The sequence below is a fragment of the Podarcis erhardii genome, assembly GCF_964252035.2.
Source record: "Podarcis erhardii genome assembly, chromosome: 10".
NCBI lineage: Eukaryota > Metazoa > Chordata > Lepidosauria > Squamata > Lacertidae > Podarcis > Podarcis erhardii.
The window spans coordinates 9861879-9874431 of record NC_138500.1 but is presented as its reverse complement, the minus strand read 5'-3'; the positions used below and the strand labels follow the sequence as shown (position 1 = coordinate 9874431).

General features: G+C 49.0%; 1 protein-coding gene across 2 annotated transcripts in view; it reads right to left on the bottom strand.

The window, feature by feature from the left end:
* TAF3 (TATA-box binding protein associated factor 3) overlaps nucleotides 1-5543 on the bottom strand; it is a 143855-nt gene extending 138312 nt beyond the window's left edge. For both annotated transcript variants that reach the window (XM_081879713.1, XM_081879714.1), the window contains exon 1: nucleotides 5259-5543. In XM_081879713.1, coding sequence (XP_081735839.1) covers nucleotides 5259-5424 — 166 coding nt within the window. In that variant the 5' untranslated portion in view covers nucleotides 5425-5543. The remainder of the gene's footprint in view (nucleotides 1-5258) is intronic.
* Between the last annotated feature and the right edge of the window lie 7010 nt (nucleotides 5544-12553).

The window sequence follows — 12553 nt, the reverse complement described above, 5'->3', positions numbered from 1 at the left end:
TAAAGAGCTAAAGGAGAGCCTGGCCACTGTAACATCATGCATTGATAAACTCAAGATTTGGCACCCTCTTTATGGGACGCAGGTGGCGCTGTGGGTTAAACCACAGAGCCTAGGACTTGACGATCAGAAGGTTGGCGGTTCAAATCCCCGCGACGGGGTGAGCTCCCGTTGCTCGGTCTCAGCTCCTGCCAACCTAGCAGTTCAAAAGCACGTCAAAGTGCAAGTAGATAAATAGGTACCGCTCCGGCGGGAAGGTAAACGGCGTTTCCGCGCGCTGCTCTGGTTCGCCAGAAGCGGCTTAAGTCATGCTGGCCACATAACCCGGAAGCTGTACGCCGGCTCCCTCGGCCAATAAAGCGAGATGAGCGCCGCAACCCCAGAGTCGTCCGCGACTGGACCTAATGGTCAGGGGTCCCTTTACCTTTTTACCCTCTTTATGGAACTACCTCCCATCTGATCTCAGGCAGGCACCAACCCTCATGACATTTCAGCACCTACTAAAAATGTATATTTTCAGGCCTTCACCCATGTGATTCCAGAAGGTTGTTAGATTTTAATTTTGCCCTGGATTATCAGCGGCATTCTTATTTTTTATCTGATTGATCTTAATGCTGATATTACATCTAAAAATTATGTATACCGGACCAATGTGGTAGATGGCACTGAAATTTCAAAATAAAAAAATAAGAGACTGAAATGTGGAATCTTCCCTCAGCCACAAAACTCGTGGAGTCTCTAATCTTACACATGTCTTCCTGGGATGAAGTCCCTCTTAATTCCACGGGATTTACTCCTCTTTCGTCATGCTTGTGGATGCAGAACACGTGAACTTAAGTAGGCCGCTGTTTTCAGCCTCAGCTCCACTGCAATACTGAGATAATCATACGGCGGTACCATAAAGGACTCTTGTAAAGAATGCCAACATAATGTTTGTGAAGTGCTTTGAGGATTACGCAGAGCTAAATAAATACTACATTGTGAAATAAATGCTAGTCCAGGAATGCATAACTACATCCCTTCTCTGTCATCTTTATAACAACCCCTTTTCCCCCTTCTGGTAAGACACCTGGTTGGCCACTGTAAGAGCAGGGTGCTGGACTAGATGGGCCACTGGCCTGATCCAGCCAACTCTTTGTATGTTCTTTTTTTAAAAAAAATTATTTATAAAACTTTTCAAATATAACAATAAAGGAAAAACATTCCATTCAAAATATACATCCAATTCTAATCTTTCCACTTTCAGACTTCATTCAGTCTATCTGGAAATTTTCCATATTATCACAATTATTCACATTTCTTCCATCTGTATTGGTTGTTTTTTTAACCAAATTAATCTTAACAATTATTATAAAACAATATTTCTTTCCATTATTATCACAGAGCTTCTTGAAAGCCTACAAACGTTAATTGTCCTTCACACATATTTTTAATATACTCTGTAAATTTATTTCAGTCTTCGGTAAATCTTTGGTCTCGACAGTTCCGAATTCTCCCCGTTAGTTTGTCTAATTCTGCGTATTCCATCAACTTCATTCTCCATTCTTCTTTCGTCGGGATTTCTTCCTGTTTCCATTTTTGTATGTTCTTATGTAAGACAACTCCAGCCCTTCACTCCATGACAGACCCATGCACCGCCTCCGCCTCTGAAGACAACCACATAGTGATCTTACTCCCCCCCACATTCAATATTAGTCAAGTGACAACAACCCATGTGGGCATCCCTCTCTTACTATGTCAACCTTATGGTCCTCCCCACCCACCCACCCACCCACTTCTTACCATAACAACTCCATGGTACACCAGTGTCCACTACTCCAGTCACCTCACTCTCCAGAACACCATATGCCCCCCCATCGACTGCAGCCCCATGGCCATATCATGCCACCACTATAACAACCAACTCGGGGGGGGTGTCTCCCCAGGGAAGCTCACACGGCTTGTTCCAGATCTTTAGGTGCCAGGCAAAAACATTCGTCTTCTCCCAGGCTTTTGGCTGATGAAACAATCTACGGCCTTTAAAACTGTATGTGTGTTTGGGTGGAGGGAATATTGATTTTGTTGGTCACTGTGGTATGCCTTTTGCGGTTTTTATACTGTAGACGACCCTGTGATTCTCAGATGAAGGGCGGTATAGAAATTCAGTAAGTAAATACAGTGGTACCTTAGGTTAAGTACTTAATTCGTTCCAGAGGTCCGTACTTAACCTGAAACTATTCTTAACCTGAAGCACCACTTTAACTAATGGGGCCTCCTGCTGCTGCTGCGCCGCCGGAGCACGGTTTCTGTTCTCAACCTGAAGCAAAGTTCTTAACCTGAAGCACTATTTCTGGGTTAGCAGAGTATGTAACCTGAAGCGTATGTAACCTGAGGTACCACTGTAAATGAATAGCAAACCCCACAGCCCTCCTCTGCCTCCCATACTGCAACGACCTCCCGCCCTGCCCCCCCATATTTATTATTATTATTGAATTTATATTCCACCCTATACCCACAGGTCTCAGGGCGGTTTACAGGATAAAATCAGTATATAAAACCACAAAATACATAACCAAAACAACAACAACAAACCAATAATTCCCCCCAACAAATTTAAAAGGGAATAGCTAAAAACAGTTAAAAAACTAAAAAAAAAAAACTATTTAAAAGAAGCAGCGCCCTCCAGTCCCATGGCCACGTCGTGACACCTCCATGCCCACCCCATCTCCACATCCCCCAAATATCCGCTCCAGCCCCAAAGCCACGGCGTGCCAACCCCACGCTCCCCGTATCTATTCTAGCACACTACAACAACCCCATGCTACTATGATAACCCCAAGGCCCTCCTCTGCCCCTCACACCCCCGACACTCCCCCCACACCCCATATCCACTCCAGCCCCATGGCTGCATCCTGACACCTCTATGCCCATTCCAGCTCCACGTCCCCCAAATATTTGCTCCAGTCCCAAAGCCACGTCATGCCAGCCCCACGCTCCCCCTACCTAACTCCAGCCCCACAGCTACCCCGTGCCACTATGATAACCCCAAGGCCCTCCTCTGCCCCTCACACCCCCCCACTCCCCCCACACCCCATATCCGCTCCAGCCCCAACGCCACGGCGTGCCAACCCCACGCTCCCCGTATCTATTCTAGCACACTGCAACAACCCCACACATATCCGCTCCAGCCCCATGGCAGCATCCCGACACCTCTATGCCCACCCCATATCCGCTCCAGTCCCAAAGCCACGTCATGCCAGCCCCACGCTCCCCCTACCTAACTCCAGCCCCACAGCTACCCCATGCCACTATGGTAACCCCAAGGCCCTCCTCTGCCCCTCACACCCCCGACACTCCCCCCACACCCCATATCCACTCCAGCCCCATGGCTGCATCCTGACACCTCTATGCCCACTCCAGCTCCACGTCCCCCAAATATTTGCTCCAGTCCCAAAGCCACGTCATGCCAGCCCCACGCTCCCCCTACCTAACTCCAGCCCCACAGCTACCCCGTGCCACTATGGTAACCCCAAGGCCCTCCTCTGCACCTCACACTACAACCCCCCACACCCCATATCCACTCCAGCCCCATGGCTGCATCCTGACACCTCTATGCCCACTCCAGCTCCACGTCCCCCAAATATTTGCTCCAGCCCCAAAGCCACGTCATGCCAGCCCCACGCTCCCCCTACCTAACTCCAGCCCCACAGCTACCCCGTGCCACTATGGTAACCCCAAGGCCCTCCTCTGCACCTCACACTACAACCCCCCACACCCCATATCCACTCCAGCCCCATGGCTGCATCCTGACACCTCTATGCCCATTCCAGCTCCACGTCCCCCAAATATTTGCTCCAGTCCCAAAGCCACGTCATGCCAGCCCCACGCTCCCCCTACCTAACTCCAGCCCCACAGCTACCCCGTGCCACTATGATAACCCCAAGGCCCTCCTCTGCCCCTCACACCCCCCCACTCCCCCCACACCCCATATCCGCTCCAGCCCCAACGCCACGGCGTGCCAACCCCACGCTCCCCGTATCTATTCTAGCACACTGCAACAACCCCACACATATCCGCTCCAGCCCCATGGCAGCATCCCGACACCTCTATGCCCACCCCATATCCGCTCCAGTCCCAAAGCCACGTCATGCCAGCCCCACGCTCCCCCTACCTAACTCCAGCCCCACAGCTACCCCATGCCACTATGGTAACCCCAAGGCCCTCCTCTGCCCCTCACACCCCCGACACTCCCCCCACACCCCATATCCACTCCAGCCCCATGGCTGCATCCTGACACCTCTATGCCCACTCCAGCTCCACGTCCCCCAAATATTTGCTCCAGTCCCAAAGCCACGTCATGCCAGCCCCACGCTCCCCCTACCTAACTCCAGCCCCACAGCTACCCCGTGCCACTATGGTAACCCCAAGGCCCTCCTCTGCACCTCACACTACAACCCCCCACACCCCATATCCACTCCAGCCCCATGGCTGCATCCTGACACCTCTATGCCCACTCCAGCTCCACGTCCCCCAAATATTTGCTCCAGCCCCAAAGCCACGTCATGCCAGCCCCACGCTCCCCCTACCTAACTCCAGCCCCACAGCTACCCCGTGCCACTATGGTAACCCCAAGGCCCTCCTCTGCACCTCACACTACAACCCCCCACACCCCATATCCACTCCAGCCCCATGGCTGCATCCTGACACCTCTATGCCCACTCCAGCTCCACGTCCCCCAAATATTTGCTCCAGCCCCAAAGCCACGTCATGCCAGCCCCACGCTCCCCCTACCTAACTCCAGCCCCACAGCTACCCCGTGCCACTATGGTAACCCCAAGGCCCTCCTCTGCACCTCACACTACAACCCCCCACACCCCATATCCACTCCAGCCCCATGGCTGCATCCTGACACCTCTATGCCCACTCCAGCTCCACGTCCCCCAAATATTTGCTCCAGCCCCAAAGCCACGTCATGCCAGCCCCACGCTCCCCCTACCTAACTCCAGCCCCACAGCTACCCCGTGCCACTATGGTAACCCCAAGGCCCTCCTCTGCCCCTCACACACCCCATATCCGCTCCAGCCCCACTGCCACGTCGTGACGCCTCCACGCCAACCCCACAGTCACTTCCCCCAGATCCGCTGCAGCCCCACGGCCCCCTCCCCCAGGATCACCTCACATGCGCCCCCCTTCCTTCCTCACCCCCCTCCCCGTGCCAGCCCCGTCGCCATGGCGACCCCCCGCGCCCCCTTTCCCCTCCCCCCCCCGCGGCCGTTACTCACAGAGCTCGCAGTAGCGCCGGCAGCCTCGGCCCAGCGAGTGCAGGTACCTCTGGAGGACGTCGGTGAGGAGGTCGCAGGCGGAGAGCTGCACGGCGTCCCAGCCCAGCGCCTGGCACACCTGCGCCGTCGACACGCGCAGCAGCCAGCGCGAGTAGCTCTCGCACATCCTCACGGCCCCGCAGCCATGGCCTTCCCCCTCACGACGGAGACACCGACAGCCCCGCAGCAGCAGCAGCAGCAGCAGCAGACGCCCCCCGGGGTCCCGCCGTTAACGCCGCCGCCGCCGCCGCCATCTTGGGGTCGCCCGGGCAGACCGCGCCGGCCGAGCCCAGAGACAGCAGCGAGAGCGAGCCGCTCGATTCGCTCCGGCGTCGGCTATCCAGGAGGACGGGGGGGGGGGAGGAGGAGGCGTGACGTCACGCGGAGAGGGGCGTTTCCTTCTTCTGCCGCCGCGGCTCTTCTTCTTCTTCTTCTTCTTCGCTCACTCGAGGAAGACGGAGGGAAGGAGGCGGGCGAAGGGTGGTTGTTGTTTAGTCGTGTCCGGCATTTCGTGACCCCCTGGACCAGAGCACGCCAAGCACTCTTGTCTTCCACTGCCTCCCTCAGTTTGGTCAAACTTCAAGAACACTGTCCCACCATCTCGTCCTCTGTCGTCCCCTTCTCCTTGTGCCCCCCATCTTTCCCAGCATCAGGGTCTTTTCCAGGGAGTCTTCTCTTCTCATGAGGTGGCCAAAGTATTGGAGCCTCAGCTTCAGGATCTGTCCTTCCAGTGAGCACTCAGGGCTGAATTCCTTAAGAATGGAGAGGTTTGATCTTCTTGCAGTCCATGGGACTCTCAAGAGTCTCCTCCAGCACCAGAATTCAAAAGCATCCATTCTTCAGCGATCAGCCTTCTTTATGGTCCAGCTCTCACCTCCATACATCACTACTGGGAAAACCATAGGTAGCGGTGTTTTATTCAAGCAGAAACCGACTTCTGGTGCAAGTTCTCCCAGCTAGAGGTTGCTGCAAATGCATGCCCTGCAACATGAAAATGGGGACGTCAATAATAACAATAATAATAATAATAATAATAGAAGAAGAAGAAGAAATAATAATAATAGAACAATAATTTTATTATTTATAATCAACAACAATTTTATTATTTATACCCAATGTGACAGGAATTTTGAGGTCTTGTTGTTGTTGTTTAGTCATTTAGTCCTGTACGACTCTTCGTGACCCCACGGACCAGAGCACGCCAGGCATCACTGAGGTCTTAGATATATGGTAATGTGCATAAGTTACCAACCAAGCACGTACATAGATCAGCACAGGAAGACTGACCTGGAACCATTTTGATTCCTAAACTGAGCAAATGTTTTCTCTGCAAGGTCAAAGTGGGAAACCTCCCCATTGTCTCTTTCCTTACAAATCCTGTCTTAAGGGCACATTTAAGATATGAATAGGGTGTGAGCCTGAGACCTGGCCCAGGAACTAAGTATTTCTCACTACAAAAGACTGGCCAGGCTCCCCAGGCAATCCAATCAAGTAACCTGCCAGACGAGATAAACAACAATGGGAGAAAAACAACATTCAAATTTCTGTTTTTAGACCGCCTTTTCTGTGATGTAGGTATGATGTATCTGAGGGGTGGGTCTTAGGTTACACCCCTTCTGTGATGTATGTATGATGTTTCTGGGGGTGGTCTTGATCTACAGAGTGGCAATTTCAAAAGTCTTTATAAGGCCTTGCACACCATTCTTCTGGGTTCATCCTCCTTTCCTGCGTGTGAGGGGAGCACCCTGTTGCAACAGATCAATAAAGATCAAGCTTACTAGCTGCTTTGCTTCTCAATATTCTCTGGTTGGCCTCTGTTATTCTCTCCTACCAGTAGTGAACCTATGTAAGGACTCTATATGGGCTCTTGGATACCCCATAAGGGAAAAGGGCCATTTTTGGTTACAACACCACCACCAACAATTTTGTTATTTATACCCAACAAAAGCAACAATTTTATCATTCACGTTTTATACTGTATTTTATGCTCTTTTTTGTTGCATCAATTAAGTGTTTTAAATTTATTCTTAGCTGCCCTGAGCCTGGTTTTCTGAACTGGGAAGGGCGGGTTATAAATAAAAAATTATTATTATTATTTATTATTTATGTCCAGTAGCAACAACAATTTTATTATTTATACCCTAGCCATCCGACTGGGTTGCCCCACCCACTCTGGGCAGCTTCAAGAATATAGGAAATCATAACAAAACATTAAACATTAAAAAATTCCCAAAATGCTTTTATTTGGGGTTGCTGTCCTGTCTCTGCTGCGGATCACAGCGGACTCCTTTGAATCTCATTGTGTCTTAAAAAGGTAAAGGACCCCTGACAGTTAAGTCCAGTCGCAAATGACTCTGGGATTGTGGCGCTCATCTCGCTTTACTGGCCAAGGGAGCCGGCGTTTGTCCGCAGTTTTTCCGGGTCATGTGGCCAGCATGACTAAGTAGCTTCTGGCGAAACCAGAGCAGCACACAGAAACACTGTTTACCTTCCCGCCGGAGTAGTACATATTTATCTACTTGCACTTTGACATGCTTTTGAACTGCTAGGTTGGCAGGAGCTGGGACTGAGCAACAGGAGCTCACCCCGTCTCGGGGATTCGAACCACCAACCTTCCGATCGGCAAGTCCTAGACTCTGTGGTTTAACCCACAGAGCCACCCGCGTCCCCATTGTGTCTTTGGTCTATGTAAAGTGCTACAAATTGCGACCCCATAGTCGCCTTTGACTGGACTTAACCATCCAGGGCTCCTTTACTTTTTTTTTTTTTAACCTTACGCATTGCAGGGGCTTGGGCTTGATGAACCTCAAGGTCCCTTCCAACTCTATGGATGCTGCTGTTGTCTGATCGTAGCTAAGCTCTGGGACTCACTGCCACTAGAGGCATTGAGGGCCACCAATTTAGAATCACAGAATCATAGAGTTTGGAGGTCTTCCAGGACTCGCAGCCAAGATGGTGGTCAGGTATGACGATGGCACCTTCTCACTTTAATATGGCTCAACCAGAGTACATATATATACCAACTTTGGCTCCAAGGAGCTCAAGGTGGTTCGCCCCTCCTTGAGCTCCATGAAGCCTCCCAGCTTCATGGCTGGGTGGGGATTCGAACCCTGGTCTCCCAGGTCCTAGTCCAACACTCTAACCACTGCGTCATATAGAACACTGTACCTTTGCAGGTTACATAACATCCAGATGATATAAAATACATCTTTGCAACCCCAAAGCTAAAAGAAACAAAATGGCTTTTAATTACAAGAGCACAAGGAGTTTTAAAGGAGACTCTTCTCTTCCATATGCATGTGAGAGCAGCAAGCTGCAGCCACAATCACTGCTGGATAGTTTGGGCACTAAGAGGATCCAATTCCCTCTCTCTTGAAGCAGCAGCCTTAATTTTCCATGAAGGATTATATATATTTTTTCCCTCTAATATTTAAAAAGGGGCAGAAGTTAGCCAAAACTCTCCCCCTTTCTGCATTAGCTATCCATATCTGTCGGGAATTTGCTTTTTTCCCATGCCAACTATAAAGCTGGGCATTTGTCCCATTTTAAAGCATGCTTGGACTGGAACAATTACCTTCTAGTCTGCATTACATTTTGAATCCAAGTTTAGGGCAAGCCTGGGAAAAATGTCATCTCTCACAATTGGGTTTTAATTGAGGACAGCAGCAGGCAAATTGATACTCTGAAGAGGCAATTAGCCCCATCTTGGCAACTCTCTTATAGCTGCTTCCGTAACAAATACCTAAGCAATCCACAGAGGTGATAAACCTGGGTTTAGGCCAGTGGTTCCCAAACGTTTGGTGGTACCACCCCCTTGGTTCCATAAACTCACCCCCTACCCTATAAAAAACATCGTTCGGAAAAGTAGTTGGCAAGATCCACTTAGGAAGAGAACAATAAAATCCAAAACGGTAAAAACTAATTGCATATTTATTCAAAATCCAGTTTAAACTATTTAGGTTAATTAATTCAACAAAACCGATTGATCCAGTGAAGCGAACGTTTTGAAGTCAAGGTAGTCATTTACACCTCCAGTGCCCCTCTGCTACTCACTCCTACATAATTCCACAGCACCCCACTAGTCTAGGTCATGGGTAGGCAAACTAAGGCCTGGGGGCTGGATCCGGCCCAATTGCCTTCTAAATCCGGCCCACGGATGGTCCGGGAATCAGCGTGCTTTTACATGAGCAGAATGTGTCCTTTTATTTAAAATGCACCTCTGGGTTATTTGTGGGGTACAGGAATTCTATCTCACCACCCCAAAAAATATAGTCCGGCCCCCCACAAGTTCTGAGGGACAGTGGACCGGCCCCCTGCGAAAAAAGTTTGCTGTCCCCTGGTAGGCTATACCACTTGGACCTTTGCATGGCTGAATACTCTTCCCTATATACTCCCTGCACATAGAAAATTAGCATATCAAGAAGGGTGCAAGCCTAGACTTAACTCCCGACGTGCCATTTTAACAAAAATATAGAACGTAAGCATTCACTCCCAGCTGAAATGCTGCAGCCCAGACAGAAGTTTACAGAGCTCAGGGCTAAGGCCAGAAGGATAGAATAGATTACCTGAGAGGTAAAAGGGAAACATTCTGATCCCCAACTGTTGTCATGGTCCGGCTAAATGCTGAGGAATGATGGGAGGCAGCAGCTGGGAAACCGCCAAGGGAAGAAGATATGAAGAGGGAGGAGCAGAGACAGGCACATTGGCATAGTCTCAGATTACATGGAAATACCCAGTGAAGATTTAGGCAGCTGTCAGAAGGCAGGGACCTTCAGCCTCTACAACTGCAAATCCTACTGAGAAGAGTCGACAAACTCCTTAGGCCTGGCAGACCCCTGGGCAGACCTTGTTTCTTCTAATAAAGAGTTAACTTCACTTACTCAGTGTGATTTATTACTGACACCTGTTATTCCCCCCATCCGTATAGTTAAAGCTATGGTTTTCCCTGTAGTGATGTATGGAAGTGAGAGCTGGACCATAAAGAAGGCTGATCGCCGAAGAATTTATGCTTTTGAATTCTGGTGTTGGAGGAGACTCTTGAGAGTCCCATGGACTGCAAGAACATCAAACCTCTCCATTCTTAAGGAAATCAGCCCAGAGTGCTCACTGGAAGGACAGATCCTTAAGCTGAGGCTCCAAGACTTTGGCCACCTCATGAGAAGAGAAGACTCCCTGGAAAAGACCCTGATGTTGAAAAGATGGAGGGCACAAGAAGGGGACGACAGAGGACGAGATGGTGGGACAGTGTTCTCGAAGCTACCAGCATGAGTTTGACCAAACTGCGGGAGGCAGTGGAAGACAGGAGTGCCTGGCGTGCTCTGGTCCATGGAGTCACGAAGAGTCGACATGACTAAACAACAACTGCAAATAACCATGGATCACTTAGTACAATGGTCAGACATAAATGTCAAGACCTAGCATGAATGTCACAGGTGTTTCACAGCACACTGATCAGGAAGAAGAAACCTGCAGATCTCCAGGAGCTTCAGATTCCATCGACCCCAGCCAACAAGGCCAAGTATTATGGAAGCTGTGGTTCAGTAACATCTGAAGGACCATGTATCCCCCAACCTTACCAAAGATCATCATTGCTCCCACCAGCCCCAGCCAGAATGACCAATAGCCAGGGATAACAGGAGATGTAGCCCCAAATCTCTAGAGGGCACAAGGTTGGGAAAGGCTAGTATATAGCTGGAAAGGTTGGCATCCATCTTTCTCAGGAGACAATGGAGGAGAACGCCTTTAGGGGTGAAGTCAAACTGTTCAACAGTAACAGCGCCTGGTAGCAGCTTGTGAAATGGCCCTCAGTTGGACTAAGTACCATATTTTTCTGTCTGTAAGACACCCCCATATATAAGACCCCCCCTATTTGGGGAGACTCCAATTTAAGAAAATTGGAGATCTATCCATGTATAAGACACCCCCAAATTTTGGACATTATTTTTTAGGGGGGAAACCTAGTTTTAGACATGGAAAAATACGGTATTTCTCCTTCCACTGATGTATTCTAAATGTCAGAGCTAAATAAATTTCTATACTGTTTAGGTAGTTCTGATCCTATAATTCCCAAGAGAAAAGCTTCTGGTTTAGTTTTTTTAAAAAACTAATGTTATCTTAAACATCTTTTCCAACTCATTATATATCATTTCCCAGTAAGTTTTAACCTTATTACAAGACCACCACATATGAAAAAAGTACCTTTCTCTTTACATTTCCAGCACTTACTCGATTTTGATTTATACTGTACATTTTTGCCAGTCTACTAGGTGTTAGATACAATCTATATAACATCTTCATATAATTTTCTCTTAAAACCATAACTTGCTGCAAATTTTATATCCGTACTAGTCGCTTCCATGCCAATATTCAGTGTGAATCTGTGGCTTGAGGTGTATATATCGAACATAGGGAAGGCCTGTGAGCACATTTAACCTACTTATTGCATTGTCTCCACCCTAGGGCATGGCTGGTGAAGCTGTTGCCCTCCAGATATTGTCAGACGAATGTAACTCCCATCATTCTCAATGACTGGCCATTGTGGCTGGGGCTGATGGGAGTTGGAGTCCAACCACATCTGGAAGGTTACAGGCTTTCGCTTCCTGTTCTAGTGCAGAACCTTGACCCCCATAACCCTAATTTAGCCCGGCAAGTCTCAGGGCTTGGACTGCAAACCACAGCCACATTGCCCACACCTGCCATCGTGTGATCTGAAGATAAAATAATCCCTATTCTTCCATTGCATCAAGAAGTCCACACTTTTAGAATCTGGCGGCTTTCTCTAGATCCCCGCATGGGAACAGAAGGCAGCAAGGTGTTTGAAAGCTCCAACCTCTTCATGCAACAGACTGGGAGCATGCTTATCGATTTCCCGATTCTTCCTTTGAATTGCCGGCTTCAAAAATCTTCATCTGTAAGGGCAGCTCCAGCCTCACCCAAAAAAAGCAAAGTGTTGATGACAGGTGGGCAGACTCAGGTTACCAAATTTAGGACTGAAGCTGTAATACCTTAGCACCAAAATATTTCACAAAGTTTTTTCAAACTTACAACAGAGAGATTTTGGATGTTACCATAACTGTGCATTTACATCAAAGAGGCTTTTGCACACACACCCTCTCTGTCTCTCTCTCTCTCTCTCAAGGTGTTTGAATGTTTTTAATGAGATTGACATGCTGGCTGAGAGCATAAGACACTGTTGTTTACTTGTATTGCAGTCCAGCCACCCCCAGTTCCACACACCCAAAGAACCATGCCAGCTC